The sequence below is a fragment of the Bubalus kerabau genome, chromosome 3, assembly GCF_029407905.1.
Source record: "Bubalus kerabau isolate K-KA32 ecotype Philippines breed swamp buffalo chromosome 3, PCC_UOA_SB_1v2, whole genome shotgun sequence".
Taxonomy (NCBI): Eukaryota; Metazoa; Chordata; class Mammalia; order Artiodactyla; family Bovidae; genus Bubalus; species Bubalus kerabau.
Window position 1 is genome coordinate 187,562,519 of NC_073626.1, and position 21,658 is coordinate 187,584,176.

Here is a 21,658-nt window from a genome sequence, read left to right on the forward strand (position 1 = left end):
GGAGAAGGGAGGGGCCACCCATTCCAGTATCCTTGTCTGCAGAATCCCATGGACAGAGGAGCCTGGCAGGCTACAGTCCGTGGGGTCGCAAAAAGTCAGAGACGACTGAACGACCAACACCTTAAGAGACACCAGGAGACTGGAGAACTTGTCTTTTTAGGGTGGTAAATCTGAAAACAGATTTGAATGAATGAATGAATGCGGCTTTGGGTCGGCGCCGCCCTCTAGATCTGTTCTGCCCTCAAGTGCCCCCCACGCGGTTGATGAAATGGACCCCCACTCTGGGGCCAGCTGCATCTCAGCCTGTGCGGTGGTGGGGAGGTGATCATTCGGGGCTGGGGAGTGGTAGCAGCCCAGGCTGAGCTTGCAGGTGTCACATGCCGGAGGATCTCAGCTCAGTTTCCCTACGCAGGTCCCAGCCTCTGCGCGGTGCGTCTTTGGGCCCGAGGACCAGCCGGCTCGGCATAGCCCAGGCCGATCTCGGAACGAGAGGCTGGGGTAAGCGGTGGAGGAGCCCTCCTGGGTCCACTGCGTGGACGACGTGCCGGTGCAAGCGCCGCCTCATCCGGGGAAGGTCGATCGAGGCCGCGCCACGCTGGACTGGGGGTGGGTGCGAATGCACCTTTGGATGCTCTGGTTCCCAGCCCTTCTGGACCGAGGTCCCCCTCACTCCGCGGGAATCGGGGACCGCGGGAGCTAGGGTGGCTGGAAGAAAAGGGTAGCCTCCTTGGCAAAGACCGCGGGGGAGGAGACTCTCTGGCGGGGGAAGCGAGCGCTGCCGAGGCCGCTGGTCCCTTTAAGAGGCCGGGCTGGCTCTGCGGCGATCCCACCTGACCGCCAGCCTGGTGCAGTTCTGCGGGCCGTGTCCCCGGGCGAAAGATCGGAGCCGGGCCGGGCCACAAGACCCGGCGCAGGGGAGGGAGGGGTCCAGTCCGGAGCTGGGCGGGGCCTCCGGTTCTCGGAGCGCCGCAGTGGAAGGCGCGGTGGGCGGGACGAGACCAGGGTGGGCGGGGCGTCCAGCTCCGTGAGCCCTGCAGTGGTGGGCTGGGCGGGGCCTGGGGCGGGGCCTCCGGCTCCGGGAGCGCCGCAGAGGAAGGCGCGGTGGGCGGGGCGCGGACGGGGGCGGAGCCTAGGTCTGCAGTGGGCGGGGCCCGCCGCAGAGGGGCAGTGCCCGCGGAGAGTCCTCTGAGCGCGGCTGCCGCGGCGCTTCCACAGTGTCTCCGACAGCCCCCGGCGCCGGGACTTGGACCCTCGCCGCCCCTTGCGAGCCGCCGCGGCCTCCACTGCTGCCCGAGTCCCTTCCCTTGCCGAGGCGCCCACACCCGGGAGCGGCCCGGCTCGCCGACATCTCGGAGGCCGCGTCTGGCGCGCATCTGGAACCGCCCGGCCGGCCGCGCTGGATCCCGCGCCCGCCCTGGCCCGGCCGCGCCGGGAGCCCTGCCCGGAGCTGGAGCCGCACCTAGAGCCGCGGGCCCTGGGCCCTGAGCCGCGCGGCCGGCGCATGGTGAACTCGCTGCTGTTTGGGGAGATGGCCTTGGCCTTCGGCTGCCCGCCGGGTGGCGGCGGCGGCGGGCCTGGGGGCTGCCCCGCCGGGGGCGGCGGCGGCGGCGGGGCCGGGCCCGGGCCGTCGCCGGTGACGGCGGCGCTGCGGGACGACCTGGGCTCCAACATCCACCTACTCAAGGGGCTCAACGTGCGCTTCCGCTGCTTCCTGGCCAAGGTGCACGAACTGGAGCGGCGCAACCGGCTGCTGGAGAAGCAGCTGGAGCAGCAGCAGAGCGAGCGCGATCGGCGGCTGCGCTACAAGACCTTCTCCCGCGAGCAGGCCGTGCAGACCGGGCCGGATCTACTGAGGCCCCCCGCTCCCGGCGGCGGGCCGGGCAGCGGCGCGGCGGCCGGCGCCAACGCCAACCACGCCGCGGCCCTGGGTGGCCTGCCTCCCGGTGGCGGCTCGCACCCGCAGTACTACGGCCGCCTGCCCGGGACCATCTGGAGCTACACGCAGGTGCGGCGCACGGGCGGCGGCGGCGTGGAGACCGTGCAGGGCCCCGGAGTGTCGTGGGTGCATCCCGACGGCGTGGGCGTGCAGATCGACACCATCACGCCCGAGATCCGCGCGCTCTACAACGTGCTCTCCAAGGTGAAGCGCGAGCGCGACGAGTACAAGCGGAGGTGAGTGGGACCCCGCCCTGCCCCCCTGCACTCCCTGGTGGGGGGTTGGGCGTCCCTGGTTGGGGGTTGGGGGTCTGGCGGCCCCTGAATGTGTGCGTTCCGGAGGGGCCGGGGTAGGGGGTGGGCGGCCAGCTGGTCCTAGCAGGTGGGGCTGGAAGCTGTGTTTGCAGACTTGGAAAACTCGGTTTTCTAGTTCCGAGGATGGGGACTGGCGCTGACTACCGTGGGGGACACCTCCGCTCCGTCACTGGACCAGGCACTTTGTTTTCTAGGTGACATAATGACCGTAGGTGTTTTATGTGATGTCACCTAATCCTCATGGCAACACAAAGTATGGGACATTCTTATCCTAGCTTTGTTGATGAGAAAACCGAGGCACGGATGCTAGTGACTTGCCTAAGGGGTCTTGGCTAATAGGTGGTGAAGCTGGGATGTGAGATACTCCTGGCCAGTCTGTCTTTCAACTTAGGTGTTTTCCCCAAGGATGTAGAAAGTGGGCTCCCCTCTGTCAATGGGTGAAAAGAAACAACTCTTAAGTAATCCACTAACTTTCTGTTTTTCCTTGAATTAAAAAAAAGTCAAGTGTTTCAGAATGCTTGGGTCTGTCCACTGAGGCCAGGGTCCGCTGTCTTGCTCCAGCTCTATCACGTCCGGTTGGCTGGACTGGATAACCAGACCTACATCAGACTGGCCACGAGTTTTAGAAACACCTCTCTTCACCTCTCTTCTCCCTACCCCAAATTTTCATGGTTTTTTTGGACCCCCAACAAACTCAGCCCTAAAGACTGAGTTATCTACACAAGCAAAGATAACCTTAGGCTGGAAGTCTGGACAGTGAATGGACCCAGACCACCAGATCTGGCTGGAGTGCGGCGCAGACTGCCTGCTGAACTGGCTAGCACATTTCTGCCCAGCCTGGATTCCCGGCTGGGAAACTGACATTTTCTCCTACCCGCAACCTGGCTGTCAGTTTTACCTAATCGGCCTACTGATAAGAGGAGAGGGGTTTGTCTGTAGCATCTCAGGAAGGGAGCAGGGCCCTTTGCTGTCCCAGGCATGGGCATCTCTGCGTTGGGAACTGTGGCTCTGACCCCCAGGGCTTGGAGGATGCCCTGAGAAGCATCTTTCCTTCCGCTCCTGTGTCCTAGTGCTCACGAGAGCACAGACAGCTGGCCATGGGTCTCCTCCCTTTTCGTCTCACCTGGATGGGCTGGCCACTGGGCAGGATTCAAGTGCCACCTCCAGAACCTGCCAGTGAGAACCTCTGGCTGAACTGAGTGGTCACTGAACTACTCGGAAGCCTGTTTACTCATCAGAGAAATGGGAATGATAAAATCCACCCACAGCTGTACAAGGGGCGAGTAGGCCGGTGATGCTTTTTGGAAGGTATGAAGTAATCAGATTGACATTATTAAAGATGAGAGACTCTTTGTCAAGCTGTGAGGGGGCAGTTTTGTCCAGTCTCTGGTCTCCCATGCAGAGCCTGGCTTCCTGGAGAAATGTTTTGGACCCCAGGGGGAGACAAGCTACTCTCCTGGGCTGGTTGTCTCTCTGCAGGACTCGAGAATGGCCTGGTGCCTCGCCATGGGGAGGCCACCCCTCTGCCCTGTGTGGGCAGCTTTGTTGGGGTGGGGCAGGGAAACAGGCTCTTGCTCTTGGTGGTGAAACTGGGAGGGCCCTTTGGTCTGCCACTGCTGATGGTGTCGTCATGCCCCTGGCTTGCGGGGTGTTTGTTTTATTGTGTGTGTGTGTGTGTGCGCACTTTTTGGACCTGGCTACTAAGGAGATGGAAACACTGTGCCCAGTCCTAGAGGGAGATGGATGGGCATTGAGCAATGCCCAGTTCAAGTTGCACCCAGGGTGTGGGGTGTGATGTCAGCTTCTGGTGCTGCCCTGGAATGGCATGGGCGCTGCTGAGACAGGTGGAGGGTGAGTGTGTCTCTCTTCCCGCCCTTGTAGGGGGCGTGTGCACCTTCTCTTCCCCCAATTTTTTTTTTTTTTTTTTGGTGAATTGGGGAGATGCATCTTTTCTGAAGTTGATTCAGGGCTCAAGTGGGATTTTTGCCAAAGCACGTCTGCCTCCTCCTCTGAGCGAGCCTCAGTTGCCCTGTCTGTAAAGGAGAGAAGAGGGTGGGCTAGAAGTGCCCCTGAAGCTCCAGGCTGCCTCAGAGATGCCATAGGCATTCCTTGAATGTTAAGTAAAAACTGATGTTTAAAAAAATGTCAAATGGTCATGAAAATATGCTCACTCACTTTTGAGTTCTCACTGTTAACTCTTGGAAGTCGACTTAACGTTGATTTGTTGGTTCAGAGTCAAGTTAGAGCCACCCCCGCCTTCTCTTCGTCGGAAGAATATTCTGAGATCAGAAAGCAAACTGCTAAAAGCTGGTCCCGTTTGTAGCTACTAATCTGTGTGAGTCAGGATTTTCCTGATACTCTGTGGCCCAAACCAGAGATAGAATTAAACTGAAGGTGGACCTGTCAACCATAATCCTAGTTCTAAGTGTTAACAGACCAAAATGGGCTCGTCAACCTCAAGGACTGGTGACTGTTTTCTCACTGAGCCTACAATACAGATTCATACAAATAATATTCTGTATTTATTTGTTTCTTTATTTGGGTTTCTCATAGGATTTTCTTTTGGGAAGAGGGCAGGCGTATGATCAACCTTTTTGAAAAGCGTAAGAAGCACTGGACTAGATGATCTCAAAGAGTCTTCCCAGCCTTGGCAATATGTAAATCTGAGTTTGAACTCCTAGGCCGCTTCTGATCTTATGCTCATAAGAGAATGAGACCAGGGTGTTTACCTGGGCTCTTGGCCACTGAAGGCTTCAGATCCTTCCAGGATATCTAGCATGGGGTCCCAAGAGGTGACCAAAAGAAAGAGCCTGTCCTGGGGAAGGAAAGTTTCCAGAGTTTCCCCTGTCCACCTGGAGGAACTCGCTGCCTTGGAGATGCTCTTCTGCCTCTCCAAAGGACAACCTTGGTTGTGTAGCTCAGTGTTTTCCAAGCTGGGAACTTTTGGGGTTCTACCTCCATGAACCGTGGCCATAGTCACATATCACCATCTATATTATTATTTTTGTAAAATGTTTTAAACAGCTTTGTTGTTGCTGTTCAGTTGCTAAGTCATTTCTGACTCTGCGACCCCATGGACTGCAGCACGCCAGGCTTCCCTGGCCTTCACTATCTCCTGGCATTTGCTCAGATTCATGTCCATTGAGTCGGTGATGCCATCCAACCATCTCATCCTCTGTCCTCCCTTTCTCCTTTTGCCCCTTCAGTCTTTCACAGAATCAGGGTCTTTTCCAATGAGTTGGCTTTTCCCACCGGGTGGCCAAAATATTGGCGCTCCAGCTTCAGTCTCAGTCCTTCTAATGAATATTCAGAATTGATTTCTTTTAGGGTTGACTAGTTTGATCTTGCTCTCCAAGGGACCCGCAAGAGTCTTCTCCAGCACCACAGTTCAAAAGCATCAATTCTTCAGTGCTCAGGCCTTCTTTATGGTCCAACTCTCATATCCATACATGACTACTGGAAAAACCATAGCTTTGACTAGATGGACCTTTGTCAGCAAAGTGATGTCTCTGCTTTTTAATATGCTGTCTAGGTTTGTCATAGCTTTTCTTCCAAGGAGCAAGTGTCTTTTAACTTCATGACTGCAGTCACCGTCTGCAGTGATTTTGGACTCTAGGAAAATAAAATCTGCCATTGCTTCCGCATTTTCCCCGTCTATTTGCCATGAAATGATGGGACCAGAGATGCTGTGATCTTAGTTTTTTGAACGTTAAATTTTCAGCCAGCGTTCAGTTCAGTTCAGTCGCTCAGTTGTGTTCAACTCTTTGCGACCCCATGAATCGCAGCACGCCAGGCCTCCCTGTCCATCACCAGCTCCCGGAGTTCACTCAGACTCACGTCCATCGAGTCAGTGATGCCATCCAGCCATCTCAGCCAGCTTTATTGAGGTATAATTTGCATATCGCAAAATTCTCCCATTTTACACATACAGTTCAATGATTTTTAGTCAATCCATTGAGCTGTGCAACAATCAGCACAACCAGTTTTAGAACACTCGCATCATCTCCAAAAGATCTCTCTTGTACTTCTGCAGTGAATCCGCACTTCTCCTCCAGCCCAGGCAACCACGGACCTGCTTCCTGTCTCTGTAGACTTGTCATATAAACGGGGTCCAGCAGCATGTTGTCGCTTCTGCCTGGCTTCTTTCACTCAGATGATGTTTGTGAGATTCGTCCACCCTGTAGCTTATACCAGCAGTACATCCCTTTGTAATGCTGAATAATATTCCTCCATGTGGGTAGACCACATTTTGTTTACCCACTCACATAGGCAATAAAATGTAAGTTTAAAAAGTCACCTTCTGTGTACCACCGCACATCATCTCATGTGCATCATTGGTATAGGATCCATGTTTTGGAAACGCTTACCCAAACCAGAGCCCCTGGCCTGGGACGCCTGGGCTCACCCTGTTCACTCCTGCTTTGATTTCCCCTTGGGCCAATCAGCTCCGAGCTCTTTACCATGCGGGAAGTGTGGTCACTGAAACCATAGCTGACAAGGTTGTCAAGCGTTGATTTGGAAACCAAAACAAACATCAGCACCCTGTCGCCACACAGTGTCACCGAAATATCCTGTTATGAGCTTGCAGGCTGGGGGCCTTTCCCTGGGAGATTCCTGCCGCATGTAGCTGAACTTTAGACAGGCGGAATGTTTTCAGAATGGGCGTCCTAGGGACCCAGACTCCAGCACCTGGAGTCTCCAGACCCGACCCTGCCGTGAGGCACTGTGTAACCTCGGGCCAGGCGCTGCTCTTTCTGAGCCGAAGGTCTTCTATACCCAACAGGCTTCCTTAGGCCCTCCCTCCCAGCTCGCTCTGCGTTTCTGTCTGTGACTTGGAGGGTCCAAGTCAGGGCTGCTCTGTCTGCCTCCTGGGAGGGCAGGGGGGCCTTTCTCTGTCCCCGGCCGCCCCCTCTCCGGCCCCAGGCCCAGCATGGTTTGGACCGGGCTGGTTTTGTTCCCAGCCCTTGCATGTTGCTTAGTGTCTGTGCTCCGACTCCAGTCTGCCTGGAGGTCTCGGTTTGTTTTCACTGGAGCTCTGTTTGAGGTCCTGGAGGACCATGGTGATCCTTCAGCCTGGTGGTTTTCAGGTGGGCTCTTTGGAGCCCTGGGATCTGGAGTAGGGTGCTGTGAGGTGATTTGGGGAACAGCTGGGGGCAGACCACCTAGGATTTCACCCCCATCAACCACAGCAGCTCCATTTTCGTGGCTCTCAAATTGATATTCTGAGGGAGAGTCGTTTGGAAACCAAGCATTTTACAGTTTAGCGGAAAAGAAAGAAATTGCTGATTCAGCAGAATACTTTCACTTTAGAGACAGGGAAACTGAGGCCCAGAGGGAGCTGACCCACAAAGATGGGCAGAACATCCGTCTGTCATGGAAAGTTTTGTTTCCTGCCCCGAGGCGATGCCTGCACCATTTGCCTTCTGTCGGGACTTGGCAGAACGCTCTCCACCTTTTTATGTGTCTGCCTTTAAGCATTTTTTAAAAAGCTACTTTTGGGGATGGGAGGGACTTTTGTAGCAGCTATTTCTGATCTTGAGCCGGAAGGGGCTGGGCTGTCAGCCCGAATGCAGAGCTCCAGAAAGGGGCTGGGGGGCTGCCCACTGGACTGTCCCTTGTCTTTTTGCCATCATGCCCCGGGCAGGAGGGTGTTGGCCCCCGAGTGCCCCAAAGCCACAAGACTTCCCCAGAAAGCTGCTCAGAGGGCTTCTTTCCCCGCACTTCCATTGTTTCTGAAGCCGCTGAAGATACAGCTTCTTTATTTCTGATTGTCCTGGTGGGGGAGGGGGCAGCTTTGGCTGGAGGAAGCATGGATCGAATCCCAGCTCTCCCAGTCTCTGCGTGACTGTGGGCAGTTGCGTGGCCTCTCTGAGCTGACTGGCCCACTGCTATCTGTGAAAGAGGGAGACTAACTCCCCTAGAGGTCAGAAGGGGGTAAGTCAGCGCCTGGGGCAAGCACACGAGGCAGGCTCCCGGAACATCCCCCATCCCAGAGCACCCCCGCCTCCCACCCCCGCTATATCTGTTCCTTTCATTCTACAAGGGTTTCTCGGCACGGCACTGGACGCTGGGCACATCCATTTCAGGACACGTCGTCGCTCTCTGTCCCCTGTAAGGCGCCGGAGATGGTGCTGGGGGCGGAGGGAGAAAGGGCTGCTTCTTTGTCCAGCATCTAAGGAGGCTGTTCTTCCTACTCTTAGTGGTTGATTTGTGTCTCCGGAAATCTCCGGTCACCCCCTGCCCTTTCTCCCAGCCTCCTTTAAAAGAAACACACAAACCCCACTCCATTTAGCTCCTTCGTCTTCCAGCATCTCTTGGTTTGTCTGGCAGGCTCTCTAGGGACAAATTTGGGAGGGATTTTCAGAGCCTTACGCTAGAAGGAAGGGAATGAGGTCCCAGAAAAGTAAAGGAAGCAGGAAGCAGGGAGACAGCTGACACTAAAGATTCCTTCTCCCAGGAATTCGAGGCGGGGCTTTTTCCTTGGCCACCGGATGCGGAGCCACACACACACACACACACACACACACACACGCGTGCGCGCACGCTCATGTACACATGCGCCGTCAGGCTCTCTCTCCAAGCCCATGCCCGCATCTGCACACGTGTCAGGATTTGAAGGACACAGAAGGGTAGACGCAGAGCTTGCACACGTCCTGTGCCGCCAGGAGATGCGTGGACTTCCAGGGGAATTCATCTGAACCGTGCCATGAGTCAGTGATAGCGGAGGCTGTGGACGTTGCCTGCGGAGTCCTGGCTTTTGATCCTATCGATGTGCTGCGGCCGGACGCTCGGGTTATTTCCCAGGTCACAGATGGCTGCAGGCGCACGGCAGGGAGGGAGGCAGCCCTGTTGTTCCCTGGGCTCTCCCCTGACCTTCCGTCGGGCATTCCTGAGCGCCCACTGCCTCCCCTGGCACAGCACCCTCCACCCTGTACGTAGCTGCCTGGGACGTGTCTGCCCCTTCCTCCGACTGTAAGCTCTGCGGGGGCCGGCTCTGGGTCTGCCCTCTTCATCTTGTACACACAGAGCCAAGCCAGGGTCTGGCCGGCGTGCATGCTGAGCAAGTACTTGTGCAGTGAGGGAGGCTCTGTGTGCCTGGCTGCTGCATGCTGGCAGGCCCCAGTGGGCCTGCGTGGCCATGGGTGACCGACACACGTGGACTCTACATCTGGCCGACCTGCGGCTTGTCGAGCGAAAGGTCTGGATCTGGAGTCGGGAGACCAGGACTCTGGTCCTGACACATCATTTCAACAAGTTTGAATGAAAACCCATCTACTGATGCCAAACGCTAGGCCCCCAGCACAGGATATACAGACGGCTTTCCCTTTGTCTCCCTGAGTCTCAGTTTTCTCATCTGGAAAAGGGGGTTGCTGAAATCTGTGTCCCGACACCGAAGGACAGGCCATGGGCTCACATGGCTACAGCACGTTGTAGACCATGAAGTTCTAAGAGTTACATGGCCAGATTTCACAGGGCGGAAGGGTGGGCACCCTAAGGGCTGGATAGTGCCGGCTTTGTGAGGTGGGCAGAAGTCAAGAACCAGGCTGGGCCCTGGGGAGAGGGTGGCCCCTGACCTTGCTGGCAGCATCTGGGGGTGGTGCAGCCTCTGGGCATGACTGGCTGTGAGGTGCTTAGAAGATGCTAGGCCAGAAACAAGGCTGGTGAAGGTTGCTGATGCCTGCCAGGGCAGTGCCCTCCCACCCCCAGTGGGCAGCCTGCTTGGCTCCCTGGGCAGGATGTGGTTTCTACCCTAGTTCCTGGTACAAGAATAGTTGTCATTCGGTACTTAAGCCTGGCAAATGCCGCGGGTTCCCTCCGGGGGCTGTGGCCTGGCTGAGCCCCCCAGGGTGTGGCAGGGGGCAGCTAGAGCTGCCCAGGGGCCCAGGGGGCACCCTGGTCATGGCCCTGGTTTGCCTGTGCTGTGGGCTAAGCTTCCCGTTGCCCACCTGGCAGTGGGGACCATGGAAAGACTGGTGTCTCTGTAACTTTCCTAGAGTGACCTGGATTCTGTGCATGCTGTTTAATCTCTTGTACCTTGATGAATTGCTCTGTAAAATGGGGATGAAGTTTCTTATGAGTTCTGCTTCCCAGGGTTGATATAAAAATCAGTTGAAACAGTGGGATGTGGAAACATTGGCCAAAAGGTTTAAAATAAATCATAATGGGTTAATTGCCATCATTGATACCTACTATGTGCTAGGCCTTGTGAGGAAATCTTTAAATAAGTGAGATTTATTTATTAGAGCCATCCCAAGAAGTGGGAATTGATTACTGTTCATTTTACGGATGAGAGGTTCAGAAGGGTGAAGACATCTGCTCCAGATCTCAAAGGAGGGCAGCCTGGGTCTCCAGACCCCAGGTTCAGGCTCCTCCCTGGGAAGATGCTGAAGGTGCATGAAGCTGGCAAAGGGTGGGAGGCAGGCGGGAGGCAGGCTGAGGGGTGGGTCTCCCCGCCTCACAGTGTTGCTGAGGCGGGTGGCAGAATAGGAGGTGGCTGCCACGCAGGAGGACTTCCTGCTGTGACTTTAAAGTAATTATTTTCTTGTGAAGCCGATGAATCAGTGCCAGGGGCAAGCAGATGAGCTTCCCAGGTGGCTTTGGAGGGCGGTCCAGCCCCGCTGCTCGCTGAGGACCGAGCTCTGGGTAGGGGAGAGTTCCTAGCTGGCATATCCAAGTGGGTGGGGAAGGAGGGAGGGAGAGTGAACAGGGAACACGAATCATTACCTGCCGAGCACTTTCCATGTGGTCTGATTTAGACCAGAAAGGAAAATTCACTTGCCGAGCCAGGGCAGGATCTGGGGCTCACACTCCAAGTTAATGCTCCTTTGTCATGCCCAGCACCGAGGGCCCCCCGGGCAGTGGTCAGGGGCCCTCCCTGCCTGATGATAAGCAGGAGAGGGCAGCGGGCATTCCGGTGGCCGGAGGGAAGCCAGCCTGCGCCCTGGGCTCAGGTCTGACTTCTGCTTTTGGTGGGTGCTGTGAACTTTGCCAGGGAATGGGGAACTTGTTACAGTCATCCTGTGTCTCTTGGTGGGGAAGATGAGACTGCTGGGTATGGGTGTCCGAGAAGCTGGAGTTGTGTTCTCTGGACAGTGGCTGGGCACCCAGCTTGTGCCAGGCCCCGTGCTGGGCACTAGGGAGAAGCATGCACAGCCCCTGCCCTCAGCAGCCCAGGGTCTGGGGAACCAGGCAAATGGGACAATACCACGTGACAATCCCTGCCCAAATAGTGCCTGTGCAGACTATGGGCACAGTAAACAGTAATTAATTAGCTAAAAAATGTTTCTATACCATTTACATTCTGCCAGGTGCTATTCAAAGCAGTTTAATTCGTGGAACCTCACAATAGCCCTATGAGTTGCATACTATCAGTGGCCCATTTTAGAGATGCCAAAACTGAGACCTTGAGGGCCAAGACAGGAAGCAGCAAGCCAAGATTCAAACCCAGGAAGTCAGGCTCCAGACCCAACCTCTTACGCTTTGTGGTACCCAGGAAGGGGCATATCAATTGCAGGCAGTTTTCTTGCTCTGAGCCTCAGTTTTCCCTGCTGTGAAATGGGGGTAATAAACCTGGCTTCATGAGGCTGTTTGGCAGATTAAACCAAGTGATGCCTGTGGCAGCATTTTACAAATTGTCGCGTGCCGCGCCTGTGATGACCACGCTCGTGTGATGACCACGCTCGTGTGATGACCATGCTCGGAGGCCCTGGGCCCAAACCCACACACATGCTTCTTCTCCAGCTTCCCGGGCAACCAGGGGCCGCCTGAAGTTCCAGGAAAGGTCTTGTCCCCACCTTGCCTTAATAGCACATCTTCCCTTGGTCACAAGTCAAGCTGGGATGGGGTGCTGGACAAAACCTTTGAAAAGAAACAGCTCAGAGCAGAGCCTTTGTGCGTGACTTGGAGGTCAGGGAGAGAGTAGTCCAAGAGTGTTTCCACCGCTTATCAGCCCCATGACCTTGAGGGAGACCTTGATTTCTCATCTGCGGCCTGAGGACCACCAGCCCTGTTGCATGAGCGGCGAGAGAAAGGGGAGGACAGCGCTGAGGCCGGGCAGCTGTCGTGACGATGCTCAGCGAAGCCGCGGGCTCCGTGGGGAGTGGCGGGGGGCGCTGGGGCCCTGGCCTGGGCCGCGCCGGGCAGGGGCTGGCTCTGAGCTGGCTCCGAGATGCTTGCTCAGCGCTCTCCGGCCTCCGTGCTCTGACTTCGGAATGTGCTCCTGCACACAGCCCCCTGCGCGTCTGCAGCTCAATGGAGAGACACCCCCGCAGTGGAGACACTGCCTTCCACCCTCTTAATTGGCCACTTTTATTACTTGGGTTATTTAAGAAGCTTCCTGGCTCACTGCCGCCTGTTGGCCGTCTGGGGGGAGGGGAAGAGCTGCTGGTCTAAGTGGACCTTGTGAAATTCCCCGGCAGACAGGCTCCTCTCTGGGCAGGGTCAGGACATCTTCCCAGGACCCGTGGGTACCCCCCCGACTTGCCCTGGCCAGCTGTAGTAATGGGTAGAAGGCCATCCGGGGAAGCGGGGGAGACTGAGACCGGAATCGATTTGGGGAAAGCCCGCTGCAAAGTCAGAATGCTGGACCGGAGAGGACCCTGGTGGGACTCTGTAGTGCCTGAAACCCAGTGATTCTGGAAGGCAGCTGAGCCAGCTTAAGGCCAGTCAAGGAAGGCTTCCTGGAGGAGACAGCAGCTGAGTTATGTTCGGAAGGTCGAGTAAGAGTGGAAGAGAGGGGGCACAGGGTGCTGCAGGTGGAGAGAGCAGTTTGTGCAGAGGGCAGGAGCTGAAAGGGCCGGACTGGTGGCTCCCGGGTGGCCGCCGGAGTCGAGACACCGCCAGGCCTGCCTGCTCTTTCCTTCCCCCTTCTGCCCCTCCCTCCCTGCTTGGGGCCTTCTGGGCTCCCTTTGTTCAGTTTTGCTGTCTCTCATCCTCTCTCCCTCTCTCTTCTTCCTTGTTTTGGTCTCTCACCCCTGCCCGATGCCAGGCCTGGGTGGGGGCTCTTTGCCTCCTGCGAGGCTCCATGAGCCTGTGTGTCTGTGAGCGTGGGGCCGGGAGCCTGTGTCTCTTCCCTGTGGACGTGGAGCACCCTGGGGTCAGGACCCCATCTCTGCTTACCCCACACCCCTTGCACTATGGGGCTAGGGTCTTGACATCGTGGTGGGGGCAGAGGAGGTTGGTGAGAGAGGAACCTGCAGGGTTAGAGGGCCGTGCCGTCCCGGGGGCCTCAGCTTCCCCAGCCGCCATCAAGGTCCAGACCTAGGATTCGACGCGGTTCTAGATGCGGTTCGGGGCTGCGGGGACTAGGCGGTTCACCATCACTCTCCCAGCTGACTGCCCGCCTGCACACCTTCCTCTGACCTCCTGGTGGGCCCAGAGGGTTTGAGGCTTTCTCTGAGATCATCTAGTCCCTCCCCTGCTTCCAGGAGACATCGTTCTCCTGTCATCCCAGATACCTAGATGTGCCTGCTGTCTTTTGAAGAAGACCTGCGAGTTCATCCCTCAGTGTTGTATCTTTTGCTCTCTGCTGCTGCTGCTACTGCTGTTAAGTCGCTTCAGTCGTGTCCGACTCTGTGCGACCACATAGACGGCAGCCCACCAGGCTCCCCCGTCCCTGGGATTCTCCAGGCAAGAACACTGGAGTGGGTTGCCATTTCCTTCTCCAATGCATGAAAGTGAAAAGGGAAAGTGAAGTCGCTCAATCGTGTCCAACTCTTAGTGACCCCATGGACTGCAGCCTCCCAGGCTCCTCCGTCCATGGGATTTTCCAGGCAAGAGTACTGGAGTGCGGTGCCATCGCTCTCTACTCCCACTTAAATACCCACGGCCATTTTACAGATTTTACCGCGTCGAATCCTAGGCCTGGACCTTGATGGCGGCTGGGGAAGCTGAGGCCCCCGGGACGGCACGGCCCTCTAACCCTGCAGGTTAGAGAAAACTGAGGCCCGGAGAAGGAGAGCAGCTCTCCTGAGGTCACATAGCACAGTAGGGGCTAGGGCCCAGTCCCCTAAACAGGGTTCCTTTGAAACCCTTGAGCTAAGGGATCCTTCCGGAGGCTGCTGGTCCTTTAAGGAGGGGCTTGGAAAACTCCCAGAGGTCAGAGAGCTTAGAGTGAAGAGGTCTTGGGGCCTGTCGAGGTGGCGCCCACAGGGACCGAGTGAACCCTGCCTCTTGGCCAGACAGCTGGGTCCCCAGTGCTGCAGAGCTGCACAGGAGATGTCGGAGATCGTCTTGGGTTCGTCTCCTTGTCACAGGACGCACCTCCCTAAACTCGGCCTGACGTTTGCGTCTTGGGATGTTGGCCGACTGGCAGACCCTGTCTGCCAGCTGTGTGCTCAGCTGTGCATTTCTCTGTGCCTTGGTTTCCTCTGGTATAAAACGGGACGGCGAGACCCACAGCACTATTGACGAGCCTGGCCCAGTGAGGGCCATTCCCATCCCGTCTTCTCTGGGGTGAGCCCTGGAGTTGGAGGTCTGAGGACTTTGCCCGTAGTGAGGAGCTGGGTGAACTAGAAAGGCTGACCCCCAGTCCCCACAAAGACCGTGTTTCTCGAGTCCGCAGTCTGGGGCTGTGCCCTGGCAAGTAGTGTGTTTGGACGTTTATACAATTAGCTATGGAAAATCTTAATATTACATTGCAACTGGTTTTACACTTGCCTTTAAATAAAATACTGACGTTTACAACATTAGGACTCTTTCATGTTGGGAGACAGGCTGATGCTCACCAGGCTACAGACAAGCCAGGATTAACCTGAGGCTGAGTTCAGGGGACCCCTAATTTATAGGTTGTTCCTTTCTGGGCCTTAAGGCATAATACATCCATTGTCGTCGTCGTCCTTCAGTCGTTAAGTCATGTCTGACTCCTTGTGACCCCATGGACTGCAGCATACCAGGCTTCCCTGTCCTTCACGGTCTCCTGGAGTTTGCTCAGTGGTGGCATCCAACCATCTCATCCTCTGTCGTCCCCTTCTCCTCCCACCTTCAATCTTTCCCAGCAGCAGGGTCTTTTCCAGTGACTCGGCTCTTCCTATCAGGCGACCAAAGTATTGGAGCTTCAGCTTCAGCATCAGTCCTTCCAATGAATACTCAGGGTTGATACATGGGGCTTTAAAAAGAAACGATTTGTTCCCTCTTCCTTGGTTATACTGTCTGCCTGCCATCAGGGCGTTCACTTGGGTGGGAGCTCTGACCCTGGAGTGGGACTCCCTGGGTTTCGCATCACCACCCCAGGCCTCAGTTTTCTCATCTGTAAAACGGGGCTGACGCCTTGGCTCATGGTTGCAATGAGGCTTCAGTGAGACGGGCACACCGAGGGCCAAGTGTGGTGCAGGCCTGAGCTGCTATTGCTCTGTGCCTGTCTCAGCCCGGCCCTGCCTCCCCAGCCCCCAGGCCCCACACAGTGAGCAGAGACTCGGCCCTCCCGCTTCCGCTTCCGGCTGCAGAGTGGCCTTTGTGTTCAGAGCACTTCCCTTCCCCAGCCCAGCCACCCTCTTGACCGGCCAAGAGGAGGTCACATCCCCCGTCCTCCCCAGCAGGCTGTCGGCAGAGGGTCACTGTAGGGCAAGACCTGGCCCCCGAGGCTGCGGCCAGCGCGCTGTGTCCCCTGGACCCTGAGGCTCCCAGGGGCCTTGTTGGAGGGTGGTCTTGAACAGGGAGTCTCTCTCTGTCCCTGCCTCCCAAGTCCCAGCAGCTTGATGCGGAGGCGGCCTCAGGAGGTCTCAGCCCTGTCCTGAGGTCTCGTCGTGTGGCGGGGCAGAGCTGGAATTCGAACCTGAACCTGGTGGACTCTTCTGGTCTCAGCCCTGACTCAGTCTCCCAGGCTGAGGAATGGGTACATGTTCCTGGCCCCGGCCCTTGGCCTCAGATACAGGGGACGGGGGTCAAGTCCTGTCTTGCACCTCGGGGGTCACTGGGGCAGCTGTTCCTTCTTACAGCCACGGGCAGGTGGCTTCCAGGTTCTTGTGAGCCCACAGGCTGTCTCTGCCGGGGCTTGTGGGTGAAGCCCTCACTCCCAGACCTCGGCAGAGGGGTGACGCTGAAGGCTGTCCTGGCACCGGTTGCCCACGGTTGACGCCAAGGCAGCTGGTTTAGGGTTTCGTCTCCGAGACAAAGGCTGCTTTGTAGCTTCTGCTGGGCTTAAGTCCTGGCTATCACCTGCCCCTAAGGTGGGAAGCAAGGTGGAAGGGATCACAGGGCCCAAGCAGAGAAGCCCTGGGAGGCTCGGGTCGCCCTCACCTCCTCCCAGAAGGAAGCCAGGATCTTGGAACCCCGTAATATTCCCCTCATGGTTCCCCGAGAGCATCCCGTGTGGCTGATACAGTTTAAGACTTCACAGCCATTTTTTTTTTACTGCACAAGATTCTTAAACCTCACAAGACTCTTGAAGGGTGGATGTGGTATGCCCACTGTGCAGATGGGGAAACCGAGTCTCCACAGGTGAAGCGACTTGTCACTTGCCGTGGCCGGAAAAGGGGCAGAGCTGGCGTGTGAACTTGGGTCTTAGAGGATTGTCACTGGGCTTCCACCACTGTCCAGCCTCATTCCAGACCCAGCTTTGGGACGGTGCTTCAGGAGGTGGAGGCGCTCCGGGGGGAGACTGGAGCAGATAGGTCTGACGGCTTTTGGGAACCAGAGCCTCCATTCTCAGGATTCAGAGTTGGGTCACAGTTCTTGGAGCCTGTTGCATATTTAAGTATGTGTGCGTAGGTGTGTGCACCTCTGTGTACAAATTAGAGAAGGGGGGTTGGATCCTGGGAGGTCTGTATCCTGGGAAGGTGGTGCCAGGGAGGCCTTGAGGGCAAGAGTAAGGAATCGTTCCAGCAGATGCTGAAGACCTTCTGCTCTTCTTTTTCAGAAACTCCTCCACTTAATCATCCATTCATCCACCCTTCCATCTGCCCTTCCATCCATCCATTTATCCATCTATCCATCACTTCTCTATTCATCCATCCATCCACCCTTCCATCCATCCATCCATCCATCATCCATTTACCCATCCATCCATCCATCATCTATTTATTCATCCATCTATCCATCCATCCATCCATCCATCCATTTACCCATCCATCCATCCATTTACCCATCCATCCACCCATCATCTATTTATCCATCTATCCATCCATTTACCCATCCATCCATCCATCATCCATTTATCCATCCATCCATCATGTCTATTTATTCATCCATCCATCTATTTATCCATCATCTATTTATTCATCTATCCATCTATCCATTTACCCATCCATCTATCCATCCATCATCCATTTACCCATCCATCCACCTATCATCTATTTATCCATCTATTCATCCATTTACCCATCCATCCATCCATCATCCATTTATCCATCCATCCATCATCTGTCTATTTATTCACCCATCCATCCATCTATTTATCCATCATCTGTCTATTTATTCATCCATCCATCCATCTATTTATCTATCATCTATTTATTCATCCATCCACCATCCGTTTACCCATCCATCCATCCATCATCTATTTATCCATCTATCCATCCATTTACCCATCCATCCATCATCCATTTATCCATCCATCTATCATCTATTTATTCATCCATCCATCTATTTATTCATCATCTGTCTATTTATTCATCCATCCATCCATCCATTTACCCATCCATCCATCCATTATCCATTTATCCATCCATCCATCCATCCATCATCTATTCATCCATCTATCAATCCATCCACCCTTCCATCCAACCATCCATTTACCCATCCATCCATCCACCATCCATTTATCCATCCATCCATCCATCCATCCACCCTTCCATCCGTCCATCCATTTACCCATCCATCCATCCATCATCCATTTATCCATTCATCCATCTATCATCTGTCTCTCTATTTATTCATCCATCCATCCATCCATTTACCCATCCATCCATCTATCCATCCATTTATCCCTCCATCTATCCATCATCTGTTTCTCTATTCATCCATCCATCCATACATCCCTGTATTCATCCATACATCCCTTCTTCCCTCCATCCATCCACCCTCCTCTCTATTATCCATCCCTTCATCCATCCATCCACCATTTTTAGAGTGCTTGTGCTTGGCCCTATGCTTGGCTCCTGGGGATGATGACAGACTCCTATCCCTAGGGAGTTCACCAAATGACTGTTAAATCAGAGCTGCAAGAGTCCTTAGAGATGCTTGATTTCTCCCCCAACACGCACTTTTCAGAGGGGTAGTCACTTGCTGAAGGTTATACCCAGCATTGGTGGCAGACTTGGGACTCAGGCCACGTCTTTGGACCCCAGTCCCATGTTCTTGCATCTCTGCTGGGCTGACAGGAAGCTCCACTCCTGGCTGGCAGTCCTCTGGCCCTGTCCTTCCCTCCTTGGTTGTTTTGATGTGTTCTTGGGCTTTTCTCAAGTCCTCTGCAGCTTCTGTCTTGAGATGCTGGTTGGACTGGCATGCAGGCCCCAGGCCACAGCTGAACCTGGCTGTGCTGTGCCCTGAGATGACTCCATTGTCCATTTGGGACATCAGATTGGCTGGACACCCAAGTGCAGAGACTCTGAGGCCCTGCTTTGCTGTGGAGACTGGCTTGCTGTCTGCAGAGGGTCTCTTGTGGTCATCTGTTCCTCTCTGGCCTTGAGGGTAGGACCTCTGCAAATCCCATTAGAGATTTTACTGCCTGGGAAGGACATTCCAGAGCTTTCCCCTCGAGGCATCTTCTGTAATCCTCTGTAATTCTTCTGTAGCCTCTTCTGTTGGGAAACCCTTCCTGGTCTCTGGCCTGGATCCCGCGTGCTGCATTTCCCTTTGTTTAGCCTTCTGTCCAGTAGGGGGTTGGGTGGGGCACTGCCTGGTGAAGACCCTCCCCGCCTTCTGCAGGCCTCATCAGTCTCCTTCTGAATCCCAGAAGCTTCCTTTCTTCCTGTCTGAAGTCCTCTTGACTCATGCCCGCGCTCCAGTCGTGGTTGGGACATGCTCTTGGTGGAGAAAGGATTTGACTGGTCCCTCTAGGATTCCACGAGTTCCTGGGGGTGGGGAGGGGAGGAAGCACATTCCTTCTCCTGGAGTCATCGCACCCTCTGACGGAAAGTGGCCCTGGAGCCCAGGGATCTCCCAGGCCTAGCTTTCCTGATGGGGAGACCGAGACCCAGAGAGGCTGAGCAGTGTGTCTGTCGCCTTCGGTCAGACGCTGGGGTCGGGTCTCCTCCTTCGCCTTCGCTCAGACGCTGGGGTCGGGTCTCCTCCTTCGCCTTCGCTCAGACGCTGGGGTCGGGTCTCCTCCTTCGCCTTCGCTCAGACGCTGGGGTCGGGTCTCCTCCTTCGCCTTCGCTCAGACGCTGGGGTCGGGTCTCCTCCTTCACAGGCCAGTGCTCTTTCTGGGCGATTGGGCTGGGGAGTGGGTTTTTGCGCCGGATAAAGGTAGCTGACGGCCTTTGGACCTGGCAGTCTCTGCCTGGATGGGCATCCTGGAAGCAAGGCAGCTGGCTCCATGGGGCTCCCCAGCCAGGATCCAGCAGCCTCCTGCCTGCCCTCTGGATTTGCAGACTCCTGGCGGGCCGGGCCTGCCTCAGAGCAGAGCCGTGGGACCTCCTCCACTCCCGTCTGCCCTGCGGCTCCCTTTCACTCCACAGCCTCTCTGACTCCCGTTTAGCGAGCCTCTCCCTGGGAGGCCCCTCACCTCCAAGGGTGGAGGGCAGGAGGCCTGACCGTTATGGACAGTGAAGGGGTCAGGGGGACGCCGAGTCTCATGGCAGGGGCAGGAAGGGGTTAAGAGCCCTGCCTGCTGGGGCAGGACTCCCAGCTGGTGTCCTGGCCCCTTAAAGCAGCCAGGCCAGCTGGCTTGGCAGACGTCACACCAAGATCCATCTGTCCCAAGGCCAAGTCACCAGGAGGAGGCTGCCTGCTGCCTTTGTGGGCCTGCTGGGGTGGGCGTGGACCAGCCGTCTGTCCCTGGGAGGCCAGCAGGTTGGGAAAGGGCCCACCCCTGGCAGGCTGCCTGGAGGGGGTGGCTGGCAGAGGGAGAGCCTGAGCACCCAGGGGTGGTCAGAGCTTCCTTGAGTGAATGGGTCCCGGGACCATCTGGGATGAAGGCAGAGCGGGACATACACCCAGGCCTGCTTGCTGCTAGCCCACAAGCTCATTGATTCATCCAGTGGGTAAAGGGCCTGCACGTGCTGGCTACTTGGATACCAAGCGCCCCAGCCCCGGCACTGGGGAGAAGGACCCAGAGAATGAAGCCTCTGAGGGCAGAATGGTGCATCTCAGTCAAGCCCAGAACCCTGGACCCTGAAACAACAACCCCCCTGGCCCCGCCCCAGCCCCAGCAGCTGGAATTGAGGTCTACTCGCTAAAGTGAGAAGTAACGTGAGCTGCTCAGTGTTCGTGATCTTGTATATTCACAGCCCAGTGGGGCAGGTACTGTTGTTCCCCCATTTTATGGATGAGGGACTGAGGCTCTGAGAAGCAGAGTCACTTCTACCAGGCCACCCGCTGGGGTGTGGCTGAGTCTGTCTGTTGACATCAGGGTTTGAGATAAGGGGCAGCAGTGGAGCTGTGTGAGGGGTCTCTCCCGCCACCCCCACCCCCAGGCTCCTGCTCCTCATCCCTCAGCCTTGGACCACCTCCTTCTTGGCTTCTTGTTGAGTCCAGGTGCCGTGTGGCTGGAGGACCAAGTCTGGGGGGAACAGAAGCCCCAGATGGGTTTGAGTTGAGAAGGGAATCTCTGCTGGTACCTTGGCAGGGCTGGGATTGGTGACCCTCTGCCTCCCCCCTGGGCTGGGCACCAGGCAGGATTTGGGCAGCTTGGGGGACTGGAGGCTCTTTAGCCCTGCCCATCTGAGAGTCCTGGGGGCTGGGTCAGGTCTAGGAGACCCTCACTTCAGGGGCCACTCTGTCAGGACCCAGCGGGGCCCAGGGTGGGGGTCTCTGTGCTTTGCTCTTACAGTTTGGAGGGGATGCCATTTGGGATCTGTTCTGACCCCTGATGGGGGCTTCCCACTAGTGGTAAAGGATCCACCTGTCAATGAAGGAAACACAAGAGATGCGTGTTCAATCCCTGGGTCGGGAAGATCCCCTGGAGGAAGGCATGACAACCTACTCCAGTATTCTTGCATGGAGAATTCCATGGACAGAGGAGCCTGGTGGGCCACAGTCCGTGGGGTAGCAAAGAGTCGGCCATGACCAAGCACTCACACTCACTCACTGACCCCTGGGAGACTGAGGTCCCACTCCCTGACCTTCTTCTTGTCATGAGGCCACGTGGCCCAGAGAAGGGCAGCTGGACCCTGGGATCAGAGAGACCCGTGTTCTCCCGCAGCATCTGCGGCTCTGTACAGAGGGCAGAGGCAGGTGCGTCTGGTAGGTATGAGTTTGGGCTCTGGAGCCAGACTGCCTGGACCACTTCTGAGCTCTGTGGCCTTGCACA

The 21,658-nt window shown here is 56.2% G+C and overlaps 1 protein-coding gene across 1 annotated transcript in view; it reads left to right on the forward strand.

Annotated features, from left to right (window-relative positions):
• The first annotated feature begins 1,172 nt into the window (after positions 1–1,172).
• IFFO2 (intermediate filament family orphan 2) overlaps positions 1,173–21,658 on the forward strand; it is a 47,511-nt gene continuing 27,025 nt past the window's right edge. Inside the window, exon 1 of the mRNA XM_055574313.1 lies at positions 1,173–2,172. Within this exon, the coding sequence (XP_055430288.1) occupies positions 1,502–2,172 (671 nt within the window). The 5' untranslated portion in view covers positions 1,173–1,501. The remainder of the gene's footprint in view (positions 2,173–21,658) is intronic.